This window comes from Pelmatolapia mariae, linkage group LG10_11 (genome assembly GCF_036321145.2).
Source record: "Pelmatolapia mariae isolate MD_Pm_ZW linkage group LG10_11, Pm_UMD_F_2, whole genome shotgun sequence".
NCBI classification, from domain to species: Eukaryota; Metazoa; Chordata; class Actinopteri; order Cichliformes; family Cichlidae; genus Pelmatolapia; species Pelmatolapia mariae.
In genome coordinates, this window is record NC_086236.1 from 63,198,226 (window position 1) to 63,216,040 (window position 17,815).

Consider the following 17,815-nt stretch of genomic DNA (forward strand, 5'->3'; position numbering starts at 1 on the left):
CTTACACCATGTAACATATTGTTTCGTTTCTTGTCAAACTGGGCTCTGCATGGAAAAACTTGGGCTAATATTCCTGGAGTTGCGTTTTGCCTGTTTTCTCAACAACAGAGGGAACCCCCGCTCTCCAGTGCTCCTACACACCCTCACCACACTACACACACCACAGCTTTCCTCCCTCCCCTCTTCTTGGAGCTTGCCCTTTTTAGGCTGTTCCTCTTTCTTTTTTTCTTTTTTTTTTCATCTGAAAGAGGGATAGTGTGACAGCTTTTCCTGCTTGTAGATTGGAACCGGGAGAGAGAGAACTCTGTTACTCGCTCCGTCTCCAACTTTCAGAGGAAGTTACCACCTCTTCCCCAGACCCTGTACACATACTCAGGCAAACACACGCTCTCTTCAGGACTTGACCACAGCAGCAACAGAGCAACAGTCAAGGCTGCTTTTAATGCCGTGCTCTTTTTTTCTTTTTTCTAATTCAAAATTTGGAGGGAAGGAAGATTAAGATTTGCAGTTTGCTTTCTGTGAGGACTGAACAGCTTCTCTCAAGAGTGACGGGTGAGTTTAACATTCATATCATAGAAACTCCTGTGAACCACGAACACTATTTTTTTAAATTAACTCTTTCCTGTATTAGAGGGAGTCTGAGATTTAATTTGTTTTAGTTTAGAGAGATGCTTAGTTTTGGGAAAACCTTCCTGTGCTACAAAGTCTGATATCTGGTCTTCATCACAGCGACTCTGGTAAGTTTTTACAAGAAAAAGCAGCTTATCTGCAGTTGTTTCTGTTTTGATTAACTGTGTTCAAAGGTTTAGAGAAGCTTGAGTGAAGCGACTGAGTTTTAGTAACAGCAGTGTGAATACATTCTTCAAACCTTTTAAGCACCTGACATCTTTTTTATATAAAAAACACATTTTCTTCTACTACAATCTACTGTCTCGAACTAAGCTGGATCCTCATCTGCCGTGTCAGTGCATCAGAGCTGAGTTAAAGTGTTTTTAGCTTGTAACAGATCTAAGAAGAGCTGATGCAGCACCAGTTGAGACAGGGCAGAAGAGCTGGATTTCCTGTGCCTCTGCACATCATTTCTAAACTTAAAGCCACTAGATAGTTGTCTAATAAAAGGTTCAATAAAAGCAAACATCCTGTTGCTGTTTTGTTATGTTTTTAAGGCCACAAAAGAGCAGATTCTTACAGTAAAATAAGAGAGGTGAGAGAGAATTTTAAAAGCAGGGCACACATGGTGCGTATGGCTCTATTCATCTGTCAGTTTTTCTTTTCCTTTTTTTTTTTTGCATAAGCACTAAGAAAAGATCATGCTCAACAGCAGCTGACCATATGCCTCATTTCCATTAGTTCTATCTTTCTGCTGGATGATTGTGGTTAGCACCTCTTATCAGAGAGAAGAGCGCTGATGTGTGGAGGCTGGAGCTGCTCTCCAGTGTCTTTTTATTCACACTATCTGAGTGGACTGCTTGCACTGTAGCCTCCCACATTCAATCAGATAATCTCCCATAGGAAGAGCATGTAACAGGGTTAAATGACCCCTTGGAGCCTGATTATCAAGAGTTGACTTCTGCATGACCTCTCCAAGCTATTCATACTAGCAGACTTTTCTTTTTCCAAAACCCAGTTGACTCATTTGTCAGTTGGCCTGTCTTATCTGTCCTGAGGATGGTTGGTAACTCTCTCCATTTACTCAGAGGTGAAAGGTCAGATTCTGACTTGATTTGCTTGTCTAAAGTCCCATGGTACCAATCTGTTTGCAGAAAGTTTCAATCCACACAAAGCCAGGATAAGTCAAAAGAACTTAGCCCACATGGATAGCATTCATAAACAAACCCAGTGCAAGAGAAGGGCTAATATAGGCAGCTAGATATATTATCGTTACTCTTTGTAATTAATGTTTACATAGGAACAAATAGCCTGTAATGATGTAATGCTATTGAAGCCCTGCAGAGGTATAGTGTGTACATACATTTGGCTGATTTAGCAGGACTCAAAATTGGGCAACAGTGCTGTTTTATCAAATGTGAACAATGCATTGTTATCACAAAAGCGTCCCAGTAAACATTCTCCCAGTCCCATGTACAGACCACCGTCACAAACTTCATGTTTCCAGTTCTTGGCTTTGGGAGAGAACAGTTATATTAAAAATTGAAGTAAGAGCAATGAGGTAATTTTCCATCAGTGCATGAATTAAGCGAATTAGATCTTAATGCATATGCATTTAGTGTGCCTCTTATGTCCCTTGGACATAACTTGGACACACGGAAAAATGCTGAATCAGGAGTTCACTGTTGGTTGCTCAGTATTGCAAATTGTCCCAAACAAAAGTTAAAAAAGATGGGAATGTCAAAGAAAGTAAATGAAAAAATGTCACAAACACCAATGAACCACTTCACCTACATTTATTCCTTGGAGTATTTTCAGCTTGTTCCAACTTAAACATGCCATGCAATGGAAATACTGTAGTTGTCTTGTGCATCACTTTTTAATTTCACATTTATTGTCGCTGACATCTTTTTAGGTGAGTTGGGTTCAAAGTTAAACTTGCAGTGGTTTGTTTTGTATCTGGATGTACAGCGTATGTTTGTCCTAAGGTCAGAGTGCCTTTGATAACCACTGCATGGGGAAAAAAATGCTTTGCCAAAAATGTGTTTATTTACAGTGAAGATGCTGTGATAATGGTTTCATGGGGCATATTTAAGCTAGGATATGAAGTCATGCACAATCAGATGATCATCAGCAGATCTCTCTGAACAACACCCAGCCCCAAAACAAAGTGCTCCATTTAAACAGCAGGCCTTCTCCTTTTAACTGTTAGTGCTGGTGGTTTTATTATAGCCGCTAACTGTTGTTACCAGGGTTGAAAATGTGGGAAAAATGGTGAGTGTTTATCACTCGTCGAGTTTTTCATCAGGTAAAAACACAGCTCCAAGATCATGTCATTCATCATGCAGCAGCTGGTTTCACCTTAACGCCTTTTTAACACACTCATATATGTATACAGATTTAATTACTGCACTTTTAACAGCAGTTTTGTTTAACAATTATATGGTCTTGGTCAAAAGGTGATAGCTAACACATTAAAAATATATATATTTTAGGTCACTGACAAATATGAGTTTGATAAATGAGGTGTCTCCAAAACTATGTTTAGCAAAGCTTCGACTAGCCGGTGATGCCTTCCAGGACTCAGGGCTTATTGTCTTCTAGCGGGAGCCCCACTGGCCTAGACAGTCTGGTCTTTAGATTTCAGTGGATGTTTGACATGTTAAGTCCAGTGGGTTTACCTAAGCTTACACTCCTATCTTGGATACACGTATGCTGAGACATACTTGCAGCTGGACACACACATACTGGAAGAAGAGGGGCATGCAGGAAAAGACACACGTTGAAAAAATGTGCTTGAGCATGCACAAATGTGTGGTGGGCATATTTTTGCTTAGGCTGCAATATTTAGTACATTTGTTGTTTGAAACAATGAAAAGAGCTGAATGAACGTTATTTAGCCCCAGTCTGAAGGCATTATTCCGCAGATAAAACAATCAGCAATAACTTGGCTATTATGTTAAGTAATATTTGCAGCCTACGAGGCCACATAAAATTAGCACAAATGACAACAAAAGCACTGTCAGCAAAAGCCATGTCACATTTTTATTTTTGTCTTGCTGTAAATAAACCCAGAAAATTGAAAGGATTAGTTTTAGAGCACCATGCCATCTTATAAACTATCATTTTTAAGCTACGCTATGGTCTGTGCTCTAAGCACCTCCTCACATCTCTATTGTAAAAATATGACACTATCATGATCTAAGAGTTAACCATAACAGATGACAGTGCTGTTTTTCTAATTGCTACTGGTTACTAAAAGAAGTCAGTAGGAGCCACTACCTCAACAGCCCCTAAAATAGTCATACAAGCAGCCTTCACTTTCACTACACAAACTCAGTCCTGCCAGAGCAACACTTCGAAACTTTCTAAATCTACTGGAACTGCAACATATTTGTGGATAGCCTACAGCGAGCTGTATGGGCCCAATCATGGAAAGGGCAAACACGTGTTTTGTGTCACAGAGTAATCCGTAGGGTCCATGTAATTGATACAGTATGTGGTGCTGGCTTGCTGCTGGATGGTGGCCAAGATCAATGAAAACGATGAGATCATGTCTCTATTTTTGGAGATTTAAATTTGTGCTGATCTAAAGCCCAAAGTAATTTAGGGAATTGTAGAGGAATGCTCAAATGAATCGATCTAAACATCCAGGAATTACTCAAACAACCTATAAGAAAAAACTGTACACACACGAATATATAAATAAACCTTTTCAGCACAACACACAATGGTTGTCACAAATTGGATTCCCTACTGCCATCAGCTATTTGACTTATACCTTGATGACGTCAGTATTAAGAAGGAGCATGGGAAATCTCTCCCTGATTTACATAGCAAAGCATTCTCTCTCTGCCTCGTATCAGGAACACATCTGGGTGCTATTAACCACTTGCTCTAACCCCAAGCTCAGTCCTGCATCTCTATTACCCTCCCATTACCTGCCATAACCCACAAAACATATTCTCCACAGGGTGAGCAGTACATTGAGGTTCACTTCTTCATGACGTGAAGACGGAATGGAATGAATCAGGGCAAGAGATGCTTTGCCCTGAGTCTAGCTGCCATCACGTTGGGACAGTGAATTCCTAACCTAACTGTTGTTGAAAGCTAAATATCTGTTGTAAAATTATTGGCTGACAATACTGCCAGGAGTTTGTGTTCACTCCTGGAAAAGGGTTTGTCCTTGAAAGAAAAGCTGTTGTTCATTAGGCTTATGTAAAGTACAGTACCCAGTGCCCAGAGCCATCAACGCATAAAAACCAAAGGTCTTTTTCAGTATTATATCCAACACTAAAAGATATTCAAGACTGTCTAAGAGTCTCAAGAGGAAACTTAATAAAAGCTGGGCATGTCCTGAATTTTAAATTCACTATGCTGTTTGTCTTTGCAGCTGGCTGTAGCTAGGGTGAGTAGTTCAGAATGGGGTCAAATATGATTGAAATTCTGTTTGTTTTTACCAACCGTGAATGTTACATGGGTAATGTTTTTCCTGATGATTTAATCATGTACTGTCAAACTACTGGGAGTAGTTCTTGGAAACTGAAAGTCTTCATGTTCATATTGGTAAAACCTTCAGTCATTAGCAGACACAGCTTTCACAGTGCTCATCAAACTTTTCTTGATCTGAGGCTGGAAATAAATGCTGACCTTGGAAACTTGAGGTAATGAGACAACCTGCACTCGAGGACCTCTCATTCGCTTTGGACGATGCTCATAGTCTTCACCTGCAAATGTGGTTTGAAGCCCCACAGGCACTTAAATTCATGGGAAGTTTGAAATCCTGCTGGTCTGTGATAACAGCGAAAACGTCATCTGCTTTTGTAATCAGTGTGATTCTAAATGGGCAAAAGAGCCAGGACAAGACAGCAGGTATACTTTATATTTTCAACTCTCATTTCCACTGTCAGCCCCAAAAGCTTTTTCATCTTCTTATTTGCATGTTAAAGCTCTTCCTAAAAAACGTCTTTTTCTTAGAAGTTACGTTGACCACTCTCTGTTTAAATAAATGGTGGAAAGAAACATAACATTAATTTTAAAAAATACTTGATTTAGTTATTAACTGTTTGATCATTTTACTAACCGTTTGGCTTTTAAGAAGCATTTCCCCCCGTCATACGTTATATTGTCTCTGGCTCAGCCCACCTATACTCCTAAACAAATACTAGTAACTAACACGAGTGTCCCAAAGAAAAAATAGTGGGTGTGAATGACACCACATATTTTAAACTACGTTATCCCTCAGCTTCTGCTGTTTGCCTGTGTCAGTGCAACAAGATGATTAGCTTTTTTTTTGTTTCCCAGTTTGGCAGATAGGGAGCAGATAATTTACTAATTTAAGGCAGGTTAAACACCTTTTAATGTTGGAGGGGGGGCTTTATTTTTTTTAGAATAAGTTAGTGGAAAACTGGAAGTAAGAACAAGGCTGAAGCGTGCGGTAAAGGCCTCTGCAAGAGCCTTACGCCATATAGATTACCTACTCTGGTGAAATATATTCAGGATTCTTGAAGTTGGGGAGCATGGTGGAGCAGTGGTCCAGATCTGCTGGCCAGCTACACCCCTCTGTGTGGAGTGCACCTTCCCTTTGGGGGTTCTCCCTCAGTATTCCAGCTTCCTTCTACAGTTCAAAGACAAGCTTGTTAAGTTAACTGGTTATTCTAAATTGGTGTGACTGTGAGCATTGCTGATTGTTTGTCTTTGGATGTTAGCCCTGTGATAGTCGACAGTTTGTACCTTGTCGATTGCCCCATGACAGCTAGGCTAGGTTCCAGCCCTCCCACAACCCCCAGCTGGATTAATGGTTAAAGAATACCATATCTCTGTCCTTTCAATATTTTTCTAAAAGTTATCTAGCATAAAATTTGGCTTTATTTGCTTGTTTTTTGCTGATAAATACTACACTCCATCAAACACTCACAAACTCTCCAACCTGTGTCTGCTCATGTTCAGCCTTGTCTGGTTTTCTGCATCTTTCCTGATGGTACCCTTATGAATTTTTTGTTTCCAAATGGAACAACCTTCCTGTCAAGCCTTCACAACGGGGTAGCAGAACTGACAGAAATCACAGCTTGAAATCCAAGATGTTGGTGTCAAGAGTAACTTGGAAGAAATGTACTCTTACTTTCTCCAGAAATGCAGCCCTGTGCAACCCTCCCCCATCTGAAGAAAACTTACTAGCACTTCCAGAAGAAATTACCCTTCACCCTGTGGACATCCATGAATGCTTTCACAGACACAGTTGACAGAGATCTTGGTTTGGACAATGTTTCTATTTACCAAGTGGAAAGTAATCTACTGCACTTCTGCTGTTTTGCGGAGAACTTGAAATTCCATTATGTTTGAGTGCTTGGAGACGGTTCGCTGGCTTGATTACAGGTGTCTGATAAATGGTGCGCACATACATCCAGCAGATATTTTTGTGATACAGTTTCACATTCTTTGGCATGTGAGCCAAAACGAAGCTATGATTCAGTAAGTCTTTTTTTTCTTTTTACAGGAACTTGCACAGTTTCAGAATGAGATCTGAAAGCTGGAAATAATACGTTTGTTTGATGTTGTGGATCATTTAGAGTTTTGGTTTTTTTTTTCATCGGCAGCTACAGAATAACAGCAAAAAAGCTTTAATTAGCATAATTAAGACCAAAAAAGATGCTATAAATCCTAACAGCAGCTTTTGTGATCTTGGCGACCAGAGAGAGTCTGTGTGTGCATGTAGATCTGGGCATTTTCATTTTGTGAAGTTTCATCCCATGCAAACCACAGACACACTGTTGTGCTAGGAATCATTGCAGCTGCAAAGAAATTTGAGGTATTAAAAATATTTCTTTTCTTCTGTGGTTCAGTGTGTGTGTCATTACAATGGGGAAATAACACAGACAGGCTTCCTTGTGTAATCTGACCTTTTCGTGTTTTGTGTATAAATCAAATGTGGCTTGACTCCTCGCGTAAATTCCACTGAAGAGTTACAACTTTGACTTCTTCATTGTGGAAGAGGAGCAATATGGTTGGATGTTTATAAAACTACTGTAACTGGTGAACTATCCAGGGGGGAAAGTTCATCTATTCTGTGACAAACCTTTGCCTTGGAAAGCTGCCCATCTAAGGAGCCACCTGATAAATCGCTCAGCTGACATCTGTGTACAGTAAACAGCCCAGTCTATTCTGTCTCAACCTACTTATCTAAGACAATGAAGCAGAGGAAAGGCTTTGCCCTGGATGTTGTCTCTGTGGAAAGGGATAAACCTTGTGGGAAGGAAGAGCAGTTGTGGTTATCGCCACAACAACAAAAATATCACACTGCATAACATTTTGTAGCTGGTCCTCCACTCAGCTATTTCTTCTAAACCAAAGCAAACAATGCCTGGTCAAAAATAGTGCCTGACCTCTTCTCAGGTCACAACGTCACGATGTGTTTATCTTGGCTTCTGCAGTGATCTGACACAAACAGCTCATTGCTGAGTGACACACACACGCATGCACAGAGATGAATGGTAATTTAGTTGTTGCCCTTTTCATTTGTTACTGGAATAATAGTTGTTTTGATATAACAGGACATAAAATATAGACTGTGTGTTTCCCACAGAAAAAAAAGAAAATAATGTCAGGATGATTTGACTGATTATTTAATATTCAGAGACATGAAGAAGACCTCAGACGGGGTGAGCCTAAGTCTTTGACCTGAGGGTATGAGACCCTCAGAAATTCTGCCTTTTTTTGACCTTAACAAGGCCAAAAAAGGCAGAATTTCAAAAGAAATGCCTCTTTCTGCACCTCGAACCAGATGAGTAAGGTCACAATATTTTCCAGGCAGTTAAAAATTTAACAACTGTTTGAGTAAAACATGATGGAAAGAAATGATACATCAAATCCCCAAAGCATGACTGTTTTCTTATAATGAAGGTCTCCTTTTTAAAGCTTTCGGGTTGTGCAAAATCTGCAAAAGAAAAACAGATTGGGTCACTTTGAGAACATGACTGAGAGCTGAGTCATGATACAGTGCATGCTGCTGCAGAGGAGCAGGTCTGTTAATAATTTCCTTGTTTGACTAAAACAAAAACACAACAAAACAACAAGCCAGGATAATTAGTGTTTAAATAGGTTTTAAACAGCTCTCCAGTTATCATTAGCCACCAGTAACAGATGCCAAGATCCTAAAGCTCAGTTTTGCAGCATAGCAGTGTGAGTAGAGGTTAGTTAATGTTCTTTAGGTACCCAATCATTAGCTTTGACCTTGGCTTAAAAAGACTGTAGTCATCTGAGCCGTTTACTTTATTACCCCTGGGACAAAAACAAAATATTTCATTTAAAGTCTGTGCTTTTCTGCTCGGCTTGGATAATGATGATAGATTCCATTATGTGGATTCTATCATCCAGTGGGATTCGCCTCAGCAGGAGATCGGAGATGAATCTGTTCATTATTTGTTTATCTACTTTTTATAAAGAGAGGAAGCTTGTTTGGAAGACAGTGCACGGGTCTATCACTGCATCGTGGAACAGCTGCCTCCTGTACGGCTCAAGGTGGTCAGCCTGGAAAGCATGCTCCCACAGCGGCCGCTCTGTCACTTGGCCCCCCCCCCAAGTGCTGTTTCAGTTAGGCACTGTGTAGAGTGCATAGGATCTGCCAAGAGTCAGCAAGATCAAAATCTGCCCTGGAAAGCTCAGAGGCTCTGCTAAACCAACTGCTGCTGGCAGAGGAACTTTTTTCCTAAACAGGGGTGCAAGTCAAAAAACTCCACAGCTCAGCATTTTCACAGCACTCAGCTCTGCACCTGGCATGTAAACCGCTAAACCCCCAGGACGTTATAGGGCTTTTAGTAAGTATAGAAAATTGATTGTTATTGTTCGAGGTGCTAGAAACAAAAAGAAAAATCTCAAGTTCGTGTCACTTGTTCAAAGTTCAAAATGTTCTGTTTTGTCATCCTTGCACAATGCTGCAATGAGAGAGCAGCATTACAGGTCCCTGAGGCTGGAGAGCGGAAACACCTCACTTGTATTTTACTATTGATGACAGCTTTACATCTAATAGGTGTTTTTTCCCTACAGAGCCAGAAGGGGACCCTATGTTTTTTGGGATTTTTTGGCTGTCAGTACTCATTTTGCTAGTATCTTTGTAATTGGATCTGATGTTGTTCCCAGCTTTCTATGCATAAAAAAGTCTAAATGTGGAGTATCTTCAAGTCATAGAACAAAGTCCCACTAAGTTCATATCACAAACTAATTTAGTTCCCAAGATCTAATCAAATGTATTTAAAGACATAAAAAAAGAAAAATAGTGTCATCACAGAGTAAGTTTAAATGTAAAGTTACTTTTTGTGTTGCTTTTACGATACTAATATGCACAACTTGGCCATACCTGTGTTTTTTTCTCTATGTTGGAAAAACTTAAGCACTAAAAAATGCAAAAAGTCTGCCTCTGGTCTCCTGCTGGACCACGTAACCTGCAATAGGTCTGTCTTTGTTTGCATTGCAGACGCCTCACTGAGTTTGGCTCTAACATAGCTTGACGTGTCTGTGTGTGTATTTGCTCTTTTTTTTCAGGGTGGCCAAATCAACTATTTAGCCTGAAGACCAAAGATCACAAGCCGTGATCCAACAGCAGAGAGAAAAGAGGAGCGTGATAATTTTGCATCTGTTCTCCAACTTCTCAGAACAATATGAGCTGGAACTGAAGCTCCATAGTTTCATGTTTGTGGTAAGTTTTATACTTTATCTGCACTCCACTTTCTGTTTACTTCTACTTTTACAGGAGAATGTTTGCTGTGTTTTAAAGTTCATTAGTGGGCCATATTACATATGGTTTACACATGTGTGGTTTCATACTTGAATTTTACTAAAAGTTCCATCAACAAGTAAGCACAAATGCTACATAAATTATTGAGGTAATCACATCATGATAGAGATCAGACATTGAGATTATCACTGGGTGCAATTTAGAGGTAAATGGAAACATAAACATGTGGTTTGTGCAATATGAACGAGTCCATATGATCTCTATAGGCACAGTGACATGTGGTTTAACTTAGAGAAAAGCGCACACAGGTTAGAGTGAGATGGTTTCAGCGCTCGTCATCATTTCTCGTGAACAGAATGGTTTTTTTTCCACAGTCAGCCACAACACAAAGCACATGCTAAAGAGGGATGGTGCTAACGTGTGTATGTGTGTTATTTTGAACTGGTCTTTTTTCTGTTGTCACCAGCACTCTTTTATGTAACTTGGTGCAGCTCTGTGATGCCATCCTTGGGTAGTGACAGAAGTTATGGCTGCACATAGGAGCGGAAGAAGCGCAACAAAGTTCATTTGACTGACAGGATATGGGAGGATAAGGCAGCTTAAATGTCAAGGAAACAATGGCTAAACATTAGAAAAATGTCAACCGTGCACTGGCTGCTTCCTCTGAGCTTTACAAATCGATCTGACAGTCCCATCTGACACGAAGGAGCCCGTTGTGGCTACTTGGAAAATTGACTCTTGACCTCATTTATATAGGGTTGTCATGGTTCAGAGAGAATGGCTGAGGCAAAGTGCCATGTGCCAAATGCATTATGATGATCCCACATCAAGCTAGTAGTTAATAGTGACACAAAGAAGCTTTTGTTGGGGACTCGAAGGCTTCATCCCACCCACCAGGCATATGAAGAATGTTGTGGTCAGTGGGTTTGACATCCAGGCGCTGCACAGACTATAAACCTGGAGGAAAAGAAGTCTGGCAGATATTTCAAAAGCGACTTTAAGCACCTGGAAGAGAACTGATTGATTAAGTGTCTTGTATTTTATAGCAGTCAGATTAAATATTGTGTGTCAAATTTTGGCTACAGGTGTAAAAGAAGAAAACCGAGTCACCATGGATGTGAAGAAAAAGGAAATGGACCTCCTAAGTAACAGCATAGCTGCCTATGCACACATCAAAGGTAAGCCACAGTGTGAATTTGCCTCTCATTTTTTAACAACATTTAACTGTATCTAATGCAGTTTGTTTTTGTCCCTTCTTTAGCAAATCCAGAGAGTTTTGGCCTTTACTTTGTGCTTGGAGTGTGTTTTGGCTTGATACTCACACTCTGCCTACTGGTGATTCGGATCTCCTGCAAGCCACGCACTACCATTACCCCCTCCACTCCTGAGAAAAAAAACTTAAAGGACATCAACGAGGAGGATGAGGACAGTGATGACGATGATGAAGATGAAGAAGTGGACGATGTAGAGGCGACTGTTCCGTTGCCCACCACAGAAATCTCTGTTGGCAATCACACCAGCCAGTCGGATGGGACACTGAGCGTGAATGTGTTTACTTCAGCTGAAGAGCTGGAGCGTGCACAGCGACTGGAGGAGAGGGAACGCATCATCCGAGAGATCTGGAGGAACGGCCAGCCAGATATCCTGGGGACAGGAACGGGAACTATTGGAAGAGTGCATTACTACTAAGAAACATGAGGCTAAGGAAAGTGAGCCCTGAGGAGATGAAACATTGACTTTTGGGTGGGCCCGGTGTCCCTCAAACCCAAAAGCCTGCGTTAGATACAAAGTGACTGGAAATTAGTCATATTTGACATACTTAGCTCTGACAGAGCAGACTGAGATATTGCACTTCTTATGTAGCATTGATAAATCTGACTGATTAACCAAACCAATGGAGGTCTCAAAGACTGAATAATTCATATGGAAGAGGTGTGGAGTGAATGTGGGGAATGATGGGACACTTGAAATAATCAGTCTATTAAACTTGGTGCTTAATTACAGAAATGAAAAGTAGATTTGTGTATGTAATAAATGAAAAATGAAAGTGTCAATAAGTAAAAAAAGAACTGTTTGTTTAAACAAAGACTATTTCCACTAACAATTCTCACATTATAGGATAATGAATTTGCAGGATAAATCAAAGCACTTCATGAGCATATATACGTGTATTCAACAACATCAGATACTGAAGTCCAAAGGTATACTGATCAGCTTCAAAATGAAACTCTATCTAATTGTTGATGTTCTTCCTGCACTGCTAAAACAGCTCTGAAATGTGGAAGAATAAATACCACGTTTGTAAGGCTTGCTGGGATGGGAGGAACAGGTACTGAATTTTAAAATAAAATCCAGACCTCAAAGTTTTTCAGGAAGAACATTAGTATTATAACATGATATCCAGTGCTATTGATATATTAATGCTGTGGCTGATCAGTGTGTACAAATCTAATATCATGTAAAAAAAAAAACATAAAATAAAATAAGCAAACATGTCAAAATGTCAGACAAACACAACAAGAATCACTGCACCTTTGGGCCATAAATATATTTTCAATAATAATAATAATAATAATAATAAAGATGGAGAAAGAGAAAAATAACCCCTAATTTGTTTCATTAATGAAAAGATCACCTTTGCCACTTTTATTTCTCAATATCTCCTATGTGACTTAAAAAGTTAAACAAATACAGTGTGAAAATAAAAGAATTTCATCACAAACGATCTTGTGATGTTTGCTGCTTTTTACAGCCTGTTTTAATCTGATCTGTAAAGGGAGTGACTCAGAAAGAAAGAAAGAAAAGTATAACTTATAACCAGTGTTGGGTAAGTTACTTTAAAAAAGTAATTAATTACTATTACTAATTACTTAGTCAATATTGTATTTAAAATACTTATCTAATTACTGTGTCAGAAAAGTAACTTAATTACTACATAAGTATTTAACTAAATACTTCTTAAAATCCATATAAACCTTGAGTGGACAAACAATAGAAATTAAACTCTTTAAATAATAAATAAATTTTTTTAAAGACGGACACGCTACAGTATGCAGCGGTAGCATCTGTTCCACAATGTAGCCTGGCAGGGCTGGACTGGGACAAAAAAAATCGGCCCGGGCATTTTGACTAGAGACCGGCCCACCAGGTATTATAGGAAAAGCCATAAAGCCTTTGAATGAAAACAAACGCTGTTGTCACAGTGATGTACACTGTCTTGTTGGTATAAATGTATCAATCTAATAAACTTAAACCTACACCATCCTCCCTATTCTGGTATTGGTCGAGTTAACCTCCTGAACTATCTACAACACATAGTGAAAACCTGAAAGTAAGACAGAGAAGACTAGAGGTGAGACATGATCATTACTGATTACTGATGACAGATTTAGATATATTTTCATAAATCATTCATTTGCCACATCAATAAACAGCATGGCAGGGCAAAATATTTTTTCTAACATGGCAACCTTTAAAAAGTGAAAGGAGACAGAGAGACAGGTGAGAAAGAAAAACTTAATTGACTTTTTGATGGCATTTCACACACAGTACTGGTACAGAATCTAGAAAATGTGGGAAAATGCTGGCATCATAAACAGTACTTAGCTACTTCTGAAGAAATTATGATGGGACCCTAAAAAATTACTATGTACAATAATGGATTTCTATACATTTTACATCAGATGAAAACGTTTGTTGTAAGATTCAGAGCGATAAACAAACAAGAGAGAAAAGCCGATCAGCTGATCACTGATCAGTTTCATGATTGAAGTAGAAACAGAGGGAGATCACCATCGGCCCACCGGGCAAATGACCGGTATGCCCGATGGCCAGTCCAGCTACGTAGCCTGCAGTCATATTTTAAGCTCACCTTCAGACGCTTTCTGTGCTGCTGAAGTTAAATCACGTTTTGCTGCTTAGCAGGAGTTGCCGCGGTGTTATCCATGGATGATGAACAAGGATGACTCAGAAGTGTTCGTCTATGCTCTGTGTCAGGCGCTTCAGTAGATTACTCGCGCTATTAACAGCACTCCCCAGCACATAGCTTACATGTTGCTGTAATATTCTTGTCTGCTTGTTTCAGAAAAGTGAAGAGACGGGAATATGTCCATTTCGTAAAACAGCCACACGCTTCAGCCGAGTCCGACATCTTTCGCTGTAGAATACGACTATGCAGCAAACTGGCGCGAAATGACGTGCACCTGCACTACAGCGATGTTAAAGCAGCGGAGTTTACTTCTACGTTTAGAAGATAAATTAATGAAATTAAATAATGATATTCAGCGAGTTTAATTATTTTACAATGTAACGCAAGTAAGTAACTGTAATTAAAATACCTAAAAATGAACAGTAATTAGTTACTCTACTTTTTCAGTGGAAAAGTATTTTAATTACAGTAACGCGTTACACCCAACACTGCTTATAACAGGAGAAAGGTTCCTCACATTTGCTGCTTGATGCACATTTGTTCTTGATACAACTATTCAGTTTAGCTCTTGGCCACTTTAACACAGTTTTCTTTCATCCGCTGATATCCGGAAACTACAACATCTAATGTTTCCCTCCACAAAGCTAAGTAGCCTGCTAGCTTTTTAGTCTAATACATGCTAACTCTGCTACCTGTTGCTACTGCTTTGCAGTTGAAGCTGAAGCAGGGTTTGAGTAAGGCTCTTGGTCAGGTTCTATGAACTCTGTGGTCTGCACCACAGACCTCTAGTGCTAAGATTTGTCTGACATGTTCAGCGTCTCTGAAACATGAATCTTTTCGACTTATGTGACCTGTTGGTTTTACACGTTTAACTTCAAATTATTCCATATATGTAAGATGGGCATTATGATGTTGCGCGAACATGCTAGCTTGTTAGTGCAGCACGGAGCTGTTAGGCTGCTCACCTGCATTTTTTTTTTTTTTTTTGATTGCTTGTCTGTTTTTTCGGAGCTGCCTGATAATATCTGCTAAAACTGCTCATTTGTTGGTTGATAACCCTTTATATGCTCGTGGCTAATTTCTTCTCCTGCACCCCAATCCTAATTTACTTTCCACTACAATGCTAACCTGCTAACCTCTTCTCTTATTCTGTTGGCCTCATGGTTGAATTGTTTTTCTTGATGCTTTTACTGTTTCATATGCCCATTCTGATTTTTTTCGTGCTTTTGATGCAGATTTAGAGAAAAATAATCGCAGTGTTAATGGATGAATTGGTTTTGGATGCCTCCTGTGGTGGAGAGCGTCTCCCATAGCTCCCTCCAAGTCTGGGTCACTGCTGTAAACTTGGATGTAGTTTAATTAGACGCAAAGTAGTTAGCCAGTTATTAGTGAAAATGAAATTGAATTTAATGCAACGATGATGCTTGCAACCTTCTGCTGCACTCATTGCCCAATTTCTCGGGACTAGGTTGTATGTCCTTTGATTGGAGGTGTTTTGTTTAGAGCTGACCACAGAGGCCATTAGCATGGCTCATGCACACAAGGTGCTTACTTGGCAGCCTAATTCCATCTGTGGTCTCGTGCAGGGTAATGGCCCCAAACGCTTCACATAATGACTAAAGTCAGACTCTGTTTCTAATGTGGTCTTCAGAGACGTGTTATCATCACTCCCACAGCTCAGCTGCTCTGAATTTCAGAGCTTAGATGTCCAATATCAACTCTGTGTATTAGTGTAATAAATCTGTTCCATGTGAGTTTATAGCTTGGAACAATGTTTGGTTGCCAGTAAAGACTTACAGAACATTGATGAATTGTCCACACTGGTGGTGTGTTTGTGTTGAATATTATCACAAGTCACCCTTCAGCAGTTTGGTGATTTACAATAAATGTTAGCATGAATTCTTGACACATCTGTAAATCCATAGAGAGGGTTAGTATGCACTAAAATACACATCATTGTAAGGCAACAACATTCCTTTTGTTGGGCACCCTGAAGCCAAAAGCATCTTTTTTGCATTCATGTACTGTGCTGCTGGCGCAGTACTGCACAGAGATCTTGCTTCGAGAGAGGCAAATGACGAACTACTGCTGGTGTCGTCATAAAAGGACAAACTGTGCTGCAGGACCAGATAGGGCTCAGGTTTGCCTTCGGGTCTCCGATTTCTGATAGCATCTTCTGTGTTGAGGTCTTGGAAAAGGTTCTCCTGTGGTCAGTGGCTTAGAGAAATTAGTAGCTTTGATTGTGTGCAGTCCTTTTAAGGGTCCAAAAAATATCTTTTACTAGAGTCACGACTAAATATTGTGAACAGTGTCATTTTCATTTTGCTTAGGGCAATTAGATCCAACATATATATGTGTATTTTTTACATAGGTAAAATTAAGTAAACATCAACATGATTGAAATCTAGTAACCAAAGCCATAACTGAACTTATTTGACATCAAAGTTTAAACAATAAGAAAATATATCTGTATGGATACCTCATTAAAGGTGACATCTTTAATTTACAATTAAACAATGAGGAAAAATATGATAATAGGTTTACAGTTTGGTCTTCGAGAGGGAGAGGTGGTGCTCATAAGCACTGAGCTGCCCCTTATTTGGCTTCTGGAAGCTGGACACTCAGTAGGAAGTGGGCTTTTAGGGAGGACGGGATGTTCAAAGACACTTACTGGAGCTAATGTTACTGCTGTTTCAGGCGATGGCTCAACTAAGGGGCTATAGAGCAGGCATTATGAAATGACGTGCTTTTTAATTGTGCAAAGCTTCACGGTTCCAAAGTAAAAAATAGCTGAGCCGAGAATCAGAATACAATGTTCCTTTTAAGCTTAGATCACAAATCTGTACAAGCTGTACAAATCCAGATTTGTTTCAGCGTCTGTCTCGCTTTCTTTGTCAACATCTTTCATTATTTCTAAATTTAACTTGGGAATTTTTTTGTGTGTGTGTGTGTGACCTCTGGGCTCTGATAACTTTTTCACTACTCCATTTTCAGTGCTCTCTACAGAGTTTAAATTCCACCAGTGTTACTGTACACTGTGCAGAGTTCACCATCTAAGACTAAGGAATAAAGTATTTGTGCAGATATTCCACTTTATTGGTGTATCTCTGGTGTAAGAAGAACTTGCCTTCTATAAACATTTAAATCACATGCAGTTCTTCACAGAGAGGACATTATTGTTTTTAGATATCCTATGGAAGGTTTCTGCACTGTCAGCAGACTCTTTGTTTTACTGTTTGTCCATAAAGGAACACATCAATAATGGGCATGATTCACAATACTTTTTTGTTTCCATGAGAGTTTCAGAGCTTGATTCCTAAATAGCTCCAGGCATTGTTCATATATGCTCTTCACAGAGGCACTACCATTAGCATGTTGTGAAGACTGCATTGTCCAAAGCTGTTCCTGCAATGGGTGTAATAATTTCTCAATAATTTTCCTCCCATGTGTTCTGCATCCACTGATGAGTCACTTTTTGGTGTTTTAAGAGTGAGTCAGTGTTTCTCTGACACAAACTGACCACAAACTCCTGGTGCATTAAATCACAG

The 17,815-nt window shown here is 39.6% G+C and overlaps 1 protein-coding gene across 2 annotated transcripts; it reads left to right on the forward strand.

Moving 5' to 3' along the window:
* Nucleotides 1-293: 293 nt before the first annotated feature.
* eva1ba (eva-1 homolog Ba (C. elegans)) lies at nt 294-13,802 on the forward strand. 2 transcript variants are annotated; one of them, XM_063486254.1, is made up of 5 exons: nt 294-552; nt 660-737; nt 10,147-10,300; nt 11,425-11,517; nt 11,601-13,802. In XM_063486254.1, exons 4-5 carry the CDS (start codon nt 11,451-11,453, stop codon nt 12,026-12,028), a joined length of 495 nt encoding a protein of 164 aa, XP_063342324.1. In that variant the 5' UTR covers nt 294-552; nt 660-737; nt 10,147-10,300; nt 11,425-11,450; the 3' UTR covers nt 12,029-13,802. The 2 variants fall into 2 exon arrangements, with proteins under 2 accessions (XP_063342324.1, XP_063342323.1); XM_063486253.1 differs by lacking the exon at nt 660-737.
* Nucleotides 13,803-17,815: the final 4,013 nt, after the last annotated feature.